A 17,207-nucleotide genomic window follows, 5' to 3' on the forward strand; every position below is an offset into this window, starting at 1 on the left:
ACAGCCCACAGGTCAAAACCACTAGAGATTTTGGTGCAATGAGAGTAGTTATTCATGGTGCCCCCATCAGGCCAGACGTAAACCAAATGGAGCTTTTTAATCTACTTAAAGTGTCTCTGCTGTGAGGGAAAAAATAACAGCAAACTGAGGAGATTAAATGCCCTCGGCTGATGTTTATTTCTCTCCTACTTTAGTTAACATGAAAAGGAAAGTGGACATGGTTTTACTAGACTGTTCCAGACCCTCTGTCTTGATTCTGTAAGTAAATTCCTCTGGTTTAATTGTGGTTTATATAGTTTTTGATCGAAGACTTGAAAATACTTGGTTTTCTCAAGGTTTGCAAAGTGCTTAATTTAATTGAATTTTTGCAATAACTGCCAACTGATTTAACAGCTATTCAGACAAAGAAATATAATAGAGCTCGACTATTTTGCCTCTTGACGTTTCCTCATAAACAGCCGGAATAGAGTGGCAGCATGCATTACCTCGCTGCCATCACCTGCCGTTTTTTTCAGGATTTGTTTAAGCAAACAGAGCCCTTGCACCATTTCATGTCTTGCTTTTTCAAAGAGTGTCCTTTGACTATCCAGTGCGTTCTCCATGCTGTGTTTGAGGGGTCGAGTTGAGCAGCAGGCGGAAAGTTGACACGTTCTTTTCCCTTTGTTTTTCAAGTAACGAAAGACACTTTGTCAGCTCCAGCTGATTTGTTTTAATTTGTGTACATTTTATTAAAAAAAAAAAAAAAACCTCCCTCAAAGACTGATGTTTTGACGTCTTTCCGATTTTCAGCAAAGAATTTTAAACTTTTTTGTCGAGCTTCTCTGTCATTTGTCACCCTTCTGTGAAATACAATCACAAAACACAGTCCTGGTTCCCTTGTGGAACAATTGATTTGATGATGAAGTGAAATGATCAGTTTTGGTATATATTTAAATCAATTAAATTCATCACACGGTGAAGTTGGGGGGGGAAAGTGCTTGAATTTGACTTGTAAGAACCCTGTGTTTAGGCCAGTGATTGGGGAGGAAATATAGTAAGAATTTGTGTGTGATGACTTTAAGCCTTCTCTGAGGAGAGTGTGTGCAGTACAGTTGTTAGGATTGAGAGGAACCCCGTCAGTGCTTTGTCATCTCTCGGCTGCTGCTTCAGAGTTACTTTTACTTCCTGTTCTCTGTCTTCCATCTCTTCCAGTCTGTCAGCTGTTGCATCCATTTCCACCTCCGACTCTCTGTCAGCCGTGCCTGCCCGTGCTCCTCGTCTCTGATTGGCCTCTCCAGTGTACAGCAGCTCCCCCAGTATGAGTGTGCTGCGGGGCGTGTCGGCGGCGCCTGTGCGCTGGGTGCGCGTGTAAAGGAAGACCTTCCAAGGGAGCGTGTGCGGCGGCGTGAAGGCCAGCGTCTGAATGTTGACCAGCTGCATGGCAACCTGGAGGCTTTGTGGGGAACGGTGAGGAACAGTCGGGCACTGGATGTGTTCTTCTATCCACGCACAGTCCTCGCCGCCTTCAGCAGCCACGGAGCCTTGTAGCGACAAAACAGTTGGTCAAATAATAACAAAGGCTTTTACATACCAGGAAACTACTCAAACATGGGGAAATTGGAGTGCCACAAAATGAAGAAATCTGTCAAATGAATAAGAAACTAAATAGTTTTGTTGAATTTGCCATTTGTAATTCGATGTGTAAAAGCCTGTTCGGTGTTAACTCTTGTCTCGTCTCTCTATTTCATCTAAATCCTCTTTTTTTTCTAATTTAATCCAATAGCACTGTCTTTGGTCTGTTCTCTTTGTGTGTCCCGTGTGTTTTTTTTCAAGTTACTGGCGTGCAACTGTCCGCTCTGTGAACTCCAATCACTGTAAAAACTGTACACTGTAGCAGGCTGTGATGATGACAGACCACCCTGCAGACCTGGGGCTGGATGTATTAACAATGTGCCACTGTGATTATTAATATGACTATTGATATTTTGGAGAAAAAAAAACCCCACCAAGCCTGATGTGAAACAAAGCAATTTCAAAAAACTTAAATTTCCTTTTACCAAAATTTTTTACACAATGTAGCGATCTAAAGCGGCACAGTAAATAATTGTGTGCTACATGTCCTCAGGTCTGTGCTATAAATAGCAGCAGCCCTGTGGAATATGGAGCGATTGCTACTCTGGCGTTGTTGGAGGGCTTTACAGACGAGTTGGCTATACTATGCAAACAAAACGCCGTGGCACAAAGATCCGACCCTTAGCTTGTCCCTATCCCTCCATTCTGCCGAGGTAAAATAAAAACTTATTAATGCTGTCAAATGTAGTTCAGTATAAATACAAATTGCCTCTGTAAGCAAGTAAATGTTTGAACTGGCATAAAAAGAAACGAGGCTTCAAACTGATACTTTTTAGCTTGACCAGCTCTGACCAGTGACTGACTGATCAGGCGCTTTTTTTTTTTTTTGTCCGATTCTTCTTCTTTTTTAGGTGTCCATAGCAACACAGATGCTTAATGGCATCATTTCAATAGCTGTAAAGCGGTAAATAAAAAAAAAAACATGAGGTTATGAGGCAACAATGGTTTTGTCTGAAGAAAAAAACAACAACTTGCCACTAATGTTTAATGACTGCACCGGACCTACATTATTTTTATCCATATGTTTATATTAACTGGAAAATTTATTACCAGAAGTACAAATACTCCACTTCTTTAAAAGGTGTGCCCAATGCCCAAATTTGACAGAATTTTCTGAGGTTTTATTGACATGTATGAGACAGGCTTTGGTTAAAACACCTGTTGGCCTTGTTGTTGTCTGTTTTCGGGGTGGAGACTTAGCAGGTGCTCAACCGCGCCCTTTAGGTGAGGTCAGCAGCTGCTCGTGTAACACACAGTCATGCATGCGTATCATTTATTACTGCGTTTAATCATTTTTCTACATATTAACGTGTTCAAACAATCGTACTTGAAGACTTTCATCTTTATGGGAAACATGCCGATAATGTAAAGTTAACACACCGAGTGAGGAGAGGACCGGCGTTATCCACACAGCTACAGGTTTTCTTTAGCCAGGAACATATAGTTTATCCAAAGAAAAAAAAATACGTCACCTTTAATACGCTCAGATAAATACTGTGTTCTACAGGTAAAAAAGGAAAAAAGATTTAGGACCTATAATATTCTGCCATATGATCTGGAATGGACTATAATTCCTTTTCTGTTGGATTTTGAACAACTACCTCTATCCTGCAACTTGTCTTTTTTATAGTTCCAGTGATAAAAAGAGAGGGTCTTGAAAAAATGTAAAAAAAATAGTTTTTGGTCAATCTTTTTCTTATTCTTGAACATTCAGCGATGTTCCAACAGGTGATTTTAGGCTTAAATTAGAACAGGAACAGGCTGTCTAGGCCTAAAAAAATAAACTATAATCTGCGCATCTCTAAACTTCACCGTTTTTTCAGCTAGCCTGAATCTTTTGGCATGAAAGAGTGGGTCGAAGCTGCTACCAGCAATCCTCCCAAGTCATTACCTTGTTCAGAATGCGAAGTGTGTCGCTGCAGCCACAGGCGCTCAAACTCCTCTGGGCTGACAGCCGGGGAGAGGGACAAAACAAGGGGGGCAACAACGCTGGAAGCCAGGGCGCCAGCGGAGGAGTCACAGCTTTGATCGGCACTGTATGAGCCTAGAGAGGACAGAGAAAGGATAGAGAGAGGGAGAATGCTGTGAAAAAGAGGAGATGGGAAACGAGTTTGGTGGTGCTGAGATGAGCGTTCATCTCTTTTCTTTGAATCATCTCTCAAGTCTAAACCTTGATAGAGTCGGATCCCAAAAATCTTAAATCGTACTTAAATACAGCTTTTGCTCTGTGACCGTTTTTAAAAACTCTTGTCAGCTCAACATGTAAAAACCACACAGGAAACAGGATGCATCTGAGGACAACTTAAAGGTTATAGCAAAAGCTCCCGATGCTTTGTGCTGCCTGTCTGGAGGAACTGTCTGCTGCATAATGATGCAGGATATCATCATCCAAATTACTCGGCTCCAGTTGTTTTTTGGCTGGAGAGACAGACTTTATTAAATCTCTGGCTTTCATTGCAGCTCACATACTCATAGAAATACTCCCATTAAGTGAGGACAGTTTGTCAAAGTCAAAAAGGCAAGTTAGGAAAAGCAGATATACCACCAGCTGAAGCTAAGCCAGTTAGTACAGATCATTCTTAAGGAACCTTGATATTATCCTGCAGATATATTAGTCATGTATGCTTTAAAGCGGTAGATTCAGACTGCAAAAGACACAACAAACATGGAAAAAGGGGGTTTAAACAGTTCATCCAGCACTCCAAAGCTCACAGGTGTAAACAGAGCTGTATTTTTTCAGCCTATCAGCTCTTAAAACTTACTTTACATTAAAGAGATGCTTCAAATTTGTGTTGCTACCCAGAGTCCCTGCCTGTGATTCAGCAAGTCTCACCATTGTGCAGTCTGAATACATCAAAAAAGATGTGAACTTGTCAAAATGTAGCCACCTTTACCACAAGAGTTGTGTAGTGATGTGTTTCTCTGTGGTCTCGGCTTTCTGCTCTCTCAAAGAAGACTGCATAACTAACATCTCCAAGGCTCACACACAGTGCAAGACACACACAGTGTGCTAATTATAACTCATCATAACATCATATCAAAAGATGTAGTCATGTGCAAGTTAGTAAAATATTACTTTCAGTAACCGTAAATAAGCAGAAACAGCCGATTTATTTTTGTCTTGAAGGTTTGAAAAGCCTCGCCGCGGACTAAATGAGAAGCTAATAAAGATTCTGATGTCATTACTCACCAGAATAAGCAGTCTCAATGTGGTAACAGTCCAGTGTGTCTGAGAGGTCCGTGTTTGGCTTAAGTTTTGAGGCCAGATGTTCAGGGCTTCCCCTGCTGGCTGGCTCTGTCTCTAAAGTCCCCGGCTTCAGAGGTTCCAGGGTGTTACAGCTGAATGCCCACTGGCTGGTGGGCTCAGCTTGGCGGCCAATCAAAACGCCAAGAGAAGGGTCTGATCTCCGACCTTGAAGGACCTTTCGTGTCTCCTCTATCCCGCAATGCAGCAGGCGATAGTAGAGAAGCGCCTGGTCACGCACACACATGTCTGTCTCCTCCTCTGGGGAACACAAAAGTGATAACAACAATTTCTTCAATGATCACGCAGTCTCGCTCAGCACTGACTTTTATCCAATGTGGACAGCCTTACCAAAACCCTAAGAAATTACATTCTGCCTCATTAGGTCCCATCTTTGTTCCCCATAAGGACTTCTAGTCCCAACAAGGTCTGTGATCAAACCTGGAACACACACCTATACAGTAGTGCAGCAGTCTTCCCAGCATGTCTTGTGTCTCAGCAGGCCGGCACAGAAACAGCCTCACGGTGGCCGTCAGCAGCTCCATCTTGACAGCCAACGAGGCCTCGCTCCTCACTCCGTCAATGAAAACCTCCAAGGTGTAGGGGGCGCTGGAGACCCGCTCCCCGTACACGCCCAGAAGCCACAACAAGGCCTGCCTGCCCTAAAGGAGGGTCAGAAGAATTAGTGGAACATTTTGACGCCCCATCTGATGAATCAACACCTGCCTCAGCACTGGCACAATCACTGAATTTACCCCTGCACACTGAGCGTGAGCTCGAGGTGATAACCATCCATTTGAAAATGTGGAATACATTACATTGATGGCTAAACAGAGGGATCAGTTGGTAATGTTGAGTTTGTTCATGCTTTAGCTTAACGAACACTCCAACTGGCTTCTCCTTGGATATAGTTTCATTTCCTCCTTCACTTGGGGAGAAGAAGGACTGATATAGGGAAGTATGGACCGAGCTCTTATTAATTAACCCCCAACTCTCACCAGTAAAACTGCATGTGGGCGAATGAACTACACAAGATAGTAGATGGGCGACGTCCAGTATCTTTGGATATAAACTGCTTGTTCTGATGTCATGAAAACACAAAGATCCTTTTTTTTCCCCCAAGTGATTCTACACAAATTCAAACATACCTTTAAATACTGAACTGCACTTCTGCCAACCAACTAACTGCCATAGAGTTGAGTGATTTTGGTCCAGTCCTAAATCCTCCTCTTGGGCTTGTTTTACAAGCATGAGGCGTTCCTTTTCAAAATAGACTTTAGGACCCTCGTTAATGGGCTAAATGACCAATATGACTTGATCCTTAAAAGAAAAGGGGCATCTTATTCTTACAAAATGAAGAGGTAGTGCCACGTGGGGGTATTGGGATCTCTTCTTTAAGTCATGGGTTTTCCCCGAAGCTTCCCAGTCCACTCCTGGGAAGATTGACAGCACTTGAATGTTTTCCCACTTGAGAATAATCCTAATTCTCTGTAGAATGATGGACTCCAAACAGTTTGGAAATGATCGTATAAACTTTCCCAGATTGATGGGCAGTGATAACTGCTTCTCTAAGATCATTGCTGATGTCTTTCCTTCCTGGCATTGTGTGAACACAGACCTGAATGCTCCAGACCAGCAAACTGCAGAAACCTCCACTTTTATAGAGGTGCTCACACTTGATTTTCACCCGGTTGTATCTGAAAATTCAACTTAAGTTTAGTAACAAAGTGTTTGTACTGTCTCACATCTCACGAGGGCTGAAAATGGTCCAGAAGTGCTGCTTTTAAAGCTGCTACCTTTAACTTTCTAATGAGGTTTTCTTACATCTGGTTAAGAGGCTGATCGTTTCATGTCTGCTCTGTATTAGAATATTGTCCAGTCAGCTGTTTAACTCTATAGCTGCTCTTTTAACCACCCTAACCAATCTCCTTTAAAGTAAAACCACAGAGGGGAAACAACAAAACTCTGCAGTAGCTCTTTCAGTTTTACGTATTATGATGTCAAGTGCTTCTATATATCACAATCTGTAAAAAAGTTCCTTATGGGTGCCTTACAATGGAACTAAATGCAACGATGGCCTGTAAGGAACAACTGGGTTGTCTCTCTGATACCTTTGAAACCACATCCCCAAAGCCACGTAGTTGCAAACAGATGCAAAGTTGTGTGTTTTCATGCAAAGTTGTGTTTTCATATACAAATAGGGACAAGACGAGCAGGACAGTACATGGAAATATGAAAAATCTTCCTTGTTGGGCATTTGATAACTAGTTGTGATAAGCTGGCCTATTCATGCATCACCGCAAAAAACTGGATCCACCACGGCTGTGAGTGGTGGTGGTGGTGGAATTGCCTGGGATCTAACCTGGCTGTCCTGCAGCGTTTCCTCGCAGCCCTCAAGAGCAAAACACACCGTGTCGCTACACTGGGGACACACCCAGACCAGGTCCCGCATTGTCTGCACCACCGCTGGGGAGAAGAGTTGGAAGGGAGAGAAAGATGCCATGTGGAAAGATGTGGCTGGAAAACAAAGTGCTTTCAAGTGTGATAAATGGCGCAGCTGCTTACTGACAGCCTTGTTTGTGTGTATCTGTAGGCGTGCCAGGACTCAGTTTTACCAGAGGTGATGTGATCCTGTTTGAGGCCGAGCAGCCCAGTAAGGATCTCCAAACATCTGTCACTGTAGCTTCTTGCGATACGACCTGGATGCAAGCCAAGACAAGAGAAAACAGCAGGTGAATTATACTGATTAGCACAGAGAGGATATATCATTTTAAAGATTATAACCTGGTTGTTTTTTTTTTTAAATGTACCTGAATCTACCTTAAGAACAGAATGTATAATAAAGGCTTTGGAAACAAAACTAATCTTCCCATTTGGTTGAACACAATATGCTGTTACAGTAGATGTTTTTGAGTGTAACAGGGTGCTAAAATGATCTGGACATAAACAAAGTTGGTAGAAATCCCAACTATCAGTCAGCACTTTATAGCGAGAACTATATAAGGTTCTTCAAAGGAGCTGTGAGCTAATTTAGGACTTTTAAAGTGTTTCTGAATTGTGTCAACTACATCATCTTGCAATACGTTTAAATTACTGGAAAAAATGTCTTGATCCAGTAGTTATCCAGGCTTCTGAAGGTCTCAAAGTGTTTCTTTGGACATTGGCTGCTGTTTCACTCATTTTCAGTCCAGTTCTTGTACCTTTTTCAGAGGAATGTGTTTTTCTGTTTGTTTAGCCTCTTAACACTGACCTATGAAAAATGGCACCTAACTCAAGGGATGGACCCATGTTGTGTTTACACACAGACAACTTAGCAAAGAACCAATTTTAAATGATATCTTTTGGCACTCTGTTACCGGCAGCCTGTCATAAAGACACATCACAACATCCTGCAAATGTGCAATTAGTCCTGATTCACAAAACTTTGTAATTCATCATGTTTTTACTTACTTATCATGTTCTTTATTCTCGCCTTTATTATATCTTATGCCTGACACTGAGTCGACTGCACCTTCGATTTTCTTGTTCTTTTGTTAAAAAGTGACAATGACAATAATGTTTTATCTTATCTTTATATAATTTCTTCCCATTTCTTCAGTTGCATCTATTTAAAAAAAATCCAAAGATAACAAGGTGATTTCCAAAGAGCTATTAGCTGAAAACGTGGCATATCTCAGCACGGTGTGCAGTGTCTCCTTAAAACATTTGAGGAAACTGGACAAGTGGAGGACAAAAGAAGAAGCGTCAGGCCTAAAAAAACTATCTACAGCAGATGAACAGTATCTGAAAGTGATGTCCTTAAGAAAGAGGAAAAAATCCAGCAAAGACCTGACACAGGACCTGAGAGATGCATCTGGACCTTCAGCTGATCGATCTACTGTTGGCCCAAGCCTCATCAGAAATGGTCTCCATGGAAGGGTGGCTGTCAAGAAGCCATTCTTAAGGAAGGGAAACAGGGAGAAAAGGCTGAGCTATGCCAAATGACACAAGAAGTGGACTGAAAATCAGTGGCAACAGGTCTTATGGAGGGATGAATCCTCCCCAGAGCCCGGACCTCAACATTATTGAAGCAGTGTGGGATCATCAGACAGAGAACGGAAACAAAAGGCAGCCAACATCCAAAGAAGAGCTTTGGGATGTCCTTAAAGAAGCCTGGAGAACTATTCCTGAAGACTCCTTAAAGAAATGACAGAAAGCTTGTCTAAGAGGGTTCAGGCTGTGTTGGAGAAAAAAGGAGCTCAGACGCCTGATATGCTGTATTTTCCTTTATGTTTACATGTTTCAATTAAATTGCTTCACCCATTTCCTGTTTTCCTGGTAACGTATAAACAAATGAGTGGCTAGAGACTTTTCCACAGTAAAATCATTTTTCCTATAAAAACATTATCAACATTACTATAACCGTGTTTTTAATCTAAACACAGTGACCTCTACGTTATGAGTGTACCCAGACAGAGTTAACGGTTTTTCAAAATGCATTTAAATCTTCTACTTAATGTTATGTGACAGTGTGGCATAAACCGGCCGTCGCTGCCATATAGCAGCATTCGGTGGTGTGTGTTTACCGATAGCGGAAATTGCAGCCTGGGCGGTGTCACTGTTGACATCAGTGCAGTATCCCTTCAGCTCATCCAGTAACATTGCAACATTTTCATCGTTCACCAGTTCCACCAGCACCTGCAAACACAACTCTGGCTTTAATACGACAAAAAAAACAACATCCTCTTTGTCTCTGTTGCTTGTTTGAATGCTTTTCTCCTGCAGACTGTTTGCATCTCTGCTCTTTCCAGAGCTTGTTGTTTCTGAACCTCAGCCTGTGCTGCAGCTCAGCGTGAAGCAGTTGAGCTCTAAGTCAGTACTTAAAGTCCACTGTTCTCTGCTGGAATACCGTGAAGTGCTCCCTCTGGGCTGGCATTTATTCACAGCTCCAACTGAGGTTTAAGTACCTGAGGGCAAAGTGAGATGGAGGGCTTGGTGAGGGCACAGCTCATTTCATCTTCGGTCTCTCGCCTATTGTCAGAATGAAATTATGAACACAAGCAGCCAGAATGTGTTTCCTACACTGTGTGGGGAAACGCCTCCCTGCAGACAGAGTTAGGAGCTTACAGAGGAGTTGCTGTTGTTCTCTTGAGGCAGTTTGAGGGTCAGATCAGGAGGCATCTTGGATTCTTTCCATTGGAGGTTGAACTTCTAAGAGACCCAAATATCTTATGATCCCCAGAAAAAGACTAAAACTTTCCTCAGAGAAGGGACTTATGTTTACCTTGATTAGTTTGTAGCCAGCATGGCCTGACTATGGACACGCAAGCAGAAAATGAATGGATAGGTAACGGTATTAAAAGTAGGGTTATGACTGAGGAAAGACCTCAGATGGAGAACGAATCAAGCAATAACAGAAACTTCCAAAGTGAATCTCGGCCCCTCCCTTTAAACTGAAAGTAGCTGGGGTGTGAGCCCAGTGTCCAGCTTCTTTGACCGGCTGTTTCTACAGGTGGAGTTGTGCTTATTATGTGCGATTATGGGTTTAAATTAGAAATGTAAGCTGCTGTCTTGTTTAAATCATTTTTATTTCTGATCTTTGCTGCTGACCTACAGCACGTATTCAATCTCAGTCTTCAGCCAGGACGAGCGCCCACTGTGTGGAAAACATTTAGCTTTGTTCCGGTTCCAAATAAAAAGAGCGGCCCAGCGAGATGAGCGACTACAGACGGTGGCAGTCGCGTCACACCTCATGAAGATGATGGAGCAGACAAAAGCTGGGGTGGAGGATGCTGTCCTCCATCTCTTACATCGAGCCAACTCATATCTCGACAGAGAATGTGGCACAGTCAGGGTTTCATTTCTGGAATTCTCGACTGCCTTTAACACCAAGGAGGAAACACGAAACAGGAGTCACGATAACAGACATTTAACAAAATGAGAGACTGTTGTTTATATACTTAAGCTGAAATTGAATCGTGTAACCCAATTGTTACATCCTACTTGTTTTTTTTTTAATGATATCTGTCAGATGAACAATAAATCTGTTCGGGGCACATGGACACATCTGCAGATACTCAGATTTATCTCCTCAATTCGTCTCTTCTTTGCTTTTTAGGAACTGAGAAATCCCTCCAGCTGTTTAACAGAGATCACGTTCTGAGGAGAGGTGTCATTTCTAGAAACTTCAGGAATAAAATAAGTATGTTTGCATCTATTCTGGTTTCAGAATGTAGGAAAAGTCCAAAACAACAAAGAAAAAAAAACAACAAAGAAGCATCACCTGCATCTTCCTTTGCTTGATGTAGGCCGGCTCCGCGTAGCCACAGAAGAAACGTTTGTAGTGCGCCCCCACCAGGCCAGGAAGAGAACGCAACAACAGCTACAGCAAGACAAACGTATTTTTACTTCTCAAAATGCATTCATGCATCCATAAGAATTGATAGAGACAGCCATCCTCCATCCTTGAACAATGTGGACCGACCTGTATGTGGCAGAGGGCAGTAAACCTCATCTCCCTGGACCCGCTTCCACACGCAGCCAGCAGGGGTCCGCGGACTCGCTCGAGGGCCGCCAGACTGACAGCGGGCAGGCCGGAGCAGAGGCTCAGGAAGAGACTGAGGGTGCCGGCCATGACCGGAGGATGGGGGCTGTCCAGGGAGGCATCCAGCAGGGACAGGATATCAAAGAGCTCGTCCTCTGACTGGGGTCTGTAGCGCTGGAGGAACCTCAGCACCTCACACTGACCCCAAACATCGCATTCTTTCAGCCTGGGAACAAAGATTTTAAGCTTAGAACATGGGCACTTCTGTGTGATACAAAAGTGAATAAAAGTAAAAATACCTGCTCAGTTGGTCTGTATGAGCTGGAAATATAAATAGGAAGGCCAGATTTATCAATTCCATACCTCACAGATCTGTTGCTGTTGCTAGAAAACCGTTTAGGCTTCCATTAAACACATTGCAGAGTGCTTATATCTCGTGTTTTTGTGGTTTTTTTGTAATAACAGAAGATAGTGAGGCGAGGATACTACAATATAGAAACTGGGGAAGCTGGGGAACAAGTCGCCCAGTTACAACATTTCATTTGAAATGTGCTCTTTTTAATGACCTTGATAAGTTGCTACAGTCCTGCTTAGAATATCCGTGAAGGTCAGTTTTTTTTTGCCACTTTTTGTTAGTTTTCAATTAGTGTTAGTTGTCCTGCTGACCGATACAGACCTTCACCTCCAACTTACAGTAGCTTTCGAACACTTGCCAACTTACTTCATTCTAAAATGTCTCGTAAATCTTCTAATCACATCGCAGATTTGCACCAGACAACAAAAGAACCCTGCAGCATGATGGAACCACCCCCATGTTTTACTATGGGCAGGATTCTCTTTTACTTCCTTAGTTTTTACCTATTTTTTTCACCAACAACCAAAGTGATGCACCACACTCTTGAAGAACTGGTTTCTCACATCATGGAACATCATCCTAAAAATAACTGTGTCTGTATTTCAGCAGCAGTGTCCTCCTTGACCTTCTGAAACCTCCGACTCCTCCGACTCCAGATCAGCTTGAAGCTCTACAGGTGTCTTGCACGGTGTTTTTAACGCAATCCACACCACCCTTCTCTTACTGACTGACTTCTTAGAGCCACATCCTTCATCAACTTTAAATTCACAATTGTGTAAATTTTAGTAACATTTCAAACTGTTAAAACAGCGAGTTAAAGATCTTTGAAGATCGCTTTAAAGCCTTTGGAACTGCTGGATTTTTGGTTGTTAACATAAATCATTTAAATTCATCATAATGATGCCAATAATTGTGCCCCACCTGTCTTTTTATTTAACTCTGACAGTCTTTTTCAGTTTTTTTATTTGCAATCATTCCTGAAGATATTTCAAGTTCTGTGCTTAGAATTTAGGGGCGCCAGTAGCATGTACGTAGTTTTTTAGACTCTGTGGCTGAGAATGGTAACTAAAACACTCCAATAAGGCAAAAACAGCACAATAGCCTCCTGTTTGCTTTAAGTGTCAGAAAGTCTGCAGTGACCAGAAGCTTTAAGAAGATTCACATCAAATAAGAGGGTAAGGAAATCAGAAAGTGCTTCAGCTCTTGATCTTTCCATGGGATTGGATATCCCCCACCTTGTGCTTTTACACGTTTCCCTCTGAGAGTTGCATACCAAACCTTGTATCCTCCCATCTGGCTCTTCCTGCCTCTAATGCCTTCCAAATAACACTGGATTAGAGAGAGACCTGACAGGAAGCAATTAGGCTATGCTGATTTGATAAGCTGCACATAGATGAATGGCTGATTACACAAAGAGAGACCAGCACTGCACATTAACGCTCATTTTACACAGAACGAATGCAAAACAACGAGATAGAACAACTGCAAAAACAGAAAGAAAACGTTCAAGTCACTTGAATTTCTACAGTTTTGACATATTTTAGCCGTGGACATCACTGACTGATGTTCTAATTTGGCACCAACCTGTTGAGGAGGTGATGTGTGATAGGTTTGTTAATCACAACTCCCCCTTCCTCCTTCAGGATCTCCTCCAGAGCTCGGAGGCAGTTCACCATCACCACAGGGTCCGGGTCCCTCAGCAGGCTGTAGAGCTCGTTCACCACAGCGGCGTCTGGGGAGATCGTAAACAAGTGGTTTGTGTGCCTGATGTGGATGTACGAAATACACAGCTGTATTGTATCAAGTCTGTTGTCTGTTAAGTGCTTGATATCAAAAGAAGATTTATAATCAAAGGACTGCATAAAATATGAAGATGATGGAGCCGATGGTGACGCATGTAGACTTTTAGATTAAATACAGAGATTACCTCCTGATTTCTTCATCTACAGACATGAAGATAGTACATTTGAGCCTTTCTGATCAAACCAAAACATGGAGAAGATGTCGTTTGCAAAACGCACTGTAGGTTTTAATGTATTAGAGAACAGAGCAAGAAATAATCTGATACTTTCATGGTCTTAAAAGTAGGCAAATATTACCTCAAGTGAATTATAACCAATGGCAAATTGCACTCATATTATGCCAAAATGCAGAAGTAGTGTGTGGAAAGCTAAGTCCACTCTAAATGCTTCCCAGAGAATTAAGAAAGGAAGTAGCAAGCGGTTTCTGCTTATCATTTTCACTTGATTAATTAATCATCAATAAGTGTGAGCACCTCTATAAAAGCAGAGGTTTTGTCAGTTTGCTGGTCTGGAGCATTCAGGTGTGTGTTAACACGATGCCAAGGAGGAAAGACATCAGCAAGGATCTTAGAGAAGCAATTGTTGCTGCGCATCTTTCTTGTCCTAGAGATGGAAATGGCCTTAAAACAGACGATTTATGGCCAAATTGCTACAAAAGTTGCACATCCAATCATCCTCTGGTATCTTTTACTGCATGTTTACTTCGTCAGACAGTGTCCATGGAAGACTTTCAAGATGTTTCTGTGCATCAGGTTGAGGAATTGGTGAGAAGAACACAGAAAAACAAAAATAAAATGGAGGTATAAAGTACAAATAGGATCAAGAGGCTGAATCCTTTGGCCAGTTTTAAATGTATTGACCTGTTAATGGCATCTATAGGCCTAAATATCTTGTTCTTTTTTTTTTTTTTTTAAATGTCAGCCCTGACACAGTGAAGGTAGAGCAGCTCAGTGTGGACCAGTCACCATTTCAAGCAAACCTCACTATGTCTGTCTTTATATGCCGCAGTCTACGGTAAAGCCTTGTTTATATTTCTCAATGACAGCTTCATGTCGACGGCGAAACTAGGCTTAAGAGCTCATCTCAGGGGATTTATATTAAGTTTTATGCAGCCGACGTGTTAAACTTATGGTTAGGTTGATGAATTTGGTAATTTTTCTGTGAGGCTGCTTTTCAGCACTGATCCAGCTGGAAAGGTGAGAGCCAATCCATGCAACCTAAACCGTCCAACCAACCTAACACTTCCAGTGAAGATCATCTTACCTGATGTGTCAGCTCTTGGACCGAGATGTAAACCCAGATTTCTAAAGCTAAAATAATTCATGATTTGCGCTTGATGCTAACAGCTATTTCTGCAATCTGAGCTGTAAGAATGGATCCTTTCTTCAGAACTGAAAAGGTATCTCGATGGCAGGGATAGACAAATAAAATGACAACGGGACATGGGAGCCACACCTATGTCAGAGCTGGGTTGGAGATTGTGCAATTTGGCCCAGCCGAGTACAGCCACCCGTCGCACACACGCCGCCCTATCTCTCAGTCCAGCTGTCAGAGGCTGCTCCACATACTCCACCAGGCTCGGCAACCTGCCACACACAGACACATAGAATAAAAAAACAATCGCAGACTTCTATGACTGCTTTCACTCAGACGCCCGTGTGCCACAGCTCACCTGAGGTTAGTCATGTTCCTCAGGGCCAGGCTGCGGACCATGGGGTTCGGGTCTTGGCAGTCTTTCCTCAGAGTGTTGATGACCAGCAGGGACAGATCCGGGTTTAAAGTGGCGTAAGAACACAGGAAGACATACACCAGTTTCTTCTGGACTACGTCTACTGTGGCGCACGCTTTCACCATCTCACTGAACAGGATCGACACGTTCACACCTTGTGACATTGCCCTGAGATGGAGGAGGTTGGGGAGTTGAATGAGTGAATGAGTGTCCCACATTAGAAGGCAATAATTAGAGAAGTCTTACAGAAATATATGTAGAAAACACCTTACTTAAATAGCTAAAATAAAGAGTTGTGTGTGGTATCATTAAGACAAGGTCTTCCAAGCTCTCTAGAGGGATTTAGAAGACAGTTTGTGGATGGCTTTGACCCTAAGTCAAGTGACATTGATTTCAAACAACAGCCAATCTGTTCAGGACTGGGAACACACTGGACTAGTTCAAATGGCACTAAACGAATATATCATTGCATTAGTCAGACCATAACCAGCCTTTTAGAATACATATAAACGTGTTAGTCAAACCAAAATTACTTTCTGAGGAAACTTGAGAGATGAAATGCTTTCTGATTTCATGAAGCACCCGTGATGAGGTTCACCTAGGGCTGCACGGCTGGCACTGACTAAGGGGTATAGCGGAAGCTCTATGGCTGTGGAATCATATTAGGACGAATTGCACCAAATAAAGAGGCAGTTTAAGACGTAAAATCACTCAGGGTGGGGTCAGCAGGGGCCCAGATATGAGCTTTTGGACCTTGGCCCCTCACCTGGAGTAATACGGCTGTGCAGGTTTCCGTGCAGATAAAAAAGAAAGAGACATGCGTCTGTGAGCTACCTGATGACTTTAAGGATGGTGTTCCTGTAGCGCAGCGGGTCAGACTGGATGTTGGGGTTGGACAGAGCCCTCCTAAGCTCCTTCACCGTCTCCTCACCGCCCAGATACGGCATGATTGCCGCAGACAGATGACCACTACAATAATGATAGTAATAATGCCAGTTCTTACTCTGTTTTACATACAGTGTATGGTAAAAGTTAGCTTGTTCAAAGAGAAACTGGACTATCTGCTGGCCTTTGAGACAAGACGCTACAACCGCAGTTAGACTTAAACTGAACCTCTCGAACTAGTTGATACAGACCTAAATCACTTGCTACACAAAATTTACTCACATAAATATCGATTGAGTTAAAAAGTATTACCAAAAAGACTTCAAAATGAGGAATTCATCCGTACCAACGCTATTAGAATGACTAGTTTGTTTACATCGCCTCTTCTTCTTCAGTTTAAATGTCCCCGTTTGACTCGTCGCTGCCCCCTATTGGCTGATGTGGGATTAACACCCACCGTGTTGTAGATCATCACGGTCCAGTAGACTTTTTTTAGGTCCTGAAATCATGGCAGATGAGTAGTTTTTCATGTCAAAGCACGGGGGTTAAACAAATAATCATTTCACAAGCCAACCCAAACAAAAAGACTCAGCTACACATGTAATAAATTATGAAATAGTGACAGAAATAGGATACATTTCAAGATGTCCACCAGTTGGTAACAAGATACAGTCCCAATGAGGTGGAAAAGCCTTAGTTTTCCCAAATTCTAAATGTTTATTGTGAAACACACACATTTGGTTCTAATCTGAGCACCACAAGTGTCACGTGGGCCAGCCTTGACCTGGGTTAGAGCCAGTGTTGAGGCCCAAAAGGTCAGCAGCAGCTCAAAGATTTGAGTTATGTCTGAGTTTAAGGAGGCAGACTCTCTCAAATGTGGGTCAAACCCTCTTAATTCTCATTGTTCAGGTTACCAGGCTTATTGAGGCCAGACTAGAGTCCCATTCACACATGAAGTCAGGAAACAATCTGTGACCCGTTTATAACAAGGAAAACTACTGTAAACTAGTGATATACACAGCTTACTTTGAACAAATTTTCTGTTTCTATTTGAGGAC

General features: G+C 42.5%; 1 protein-coding gene across 1 annotated transcript; it reads right to left on the bottom strand.

Annotated features, from left to right (window-relative positions):
• Positions 1 to 736: 736 nt before the first annotated feature.
• ap4b1 (adaptor related protein complex 4 subunit beta 1) lies at positions 737 to 16,544 on the bottom strand. The gene is made up of 14 exons (XM_072367462.1): positions 16,462 to 16,544; positions 16,099 to 16,233; positions 15,208 to 15,432; positions 14,991 to 15,121; positions 13,318 to 13,465; positions 11,319 to 11,604; positions 11,118 to 11,216; positions 9,421 to 9,532; positions 7,471 to 7,554; positions 7,218 to 7,321; positions 5,310 to 5,517; positions 4,802 to 5,116; positions 3,503 to 3,655; positions 737 to 1,520 (listed from the first exon to the last, which is right to left on the bottom strand). Exons 2-14 carry the CDS (start codon positions 16,209 to 16,211, stop codon positions 1,057 to 1,059), a joined length of 2,442 nt encoding a protein of 813 aa, XP_072223563.1. The 5' UTR covers positions 16,212 to 16,233; positions 16,462 to 16,544; the 3' UTR covers positions 737 to 1,056.
• Positions 16,545 to 17,207: the final 663 nt, after the last annotated feature.

The sequence above is a fragment of the Leuresthes tenuis genome, unplaced genomic scaffold (genome assembly GCF_036924035.1).
Source record: "Leuresthes tenuis unplaced genomic scaffold, fLeuTen1.0.hap1 SCAF_16, whole genome shotgun sequence".
Taxonomy (NCBI): domain Eukaryota; kingdom Metazoa; phylum Chordata; class Actinopteri; order Atheriniformes; family Atherinopsidae; genus Leuresthes; species Leuresthes tenuis.

Coding starts and splice junctions, on each gene's coding strand:
- ap4b1 (XM_072367462.1), bottom strand. CDS start 16,211: ATGCCGTATCTGGGCGGTGAGGAGACGGTGAAGGAGCTTAGGAGGGCT. Junction 7,322..7,470: donor ACAGGATCACATCACCTCTG/GTAAAACTGAGT, acceptor TCTTCTCCCCAG/CGGTGGTGCAGACAATGCGG. Junction 3,656..4,801: donor CATTGAGACTGCTTATTCTG/GTGAGTAATGAC, acceptor TGTCCTCTCTAG/GCTCATACAGTGCCGATCAA.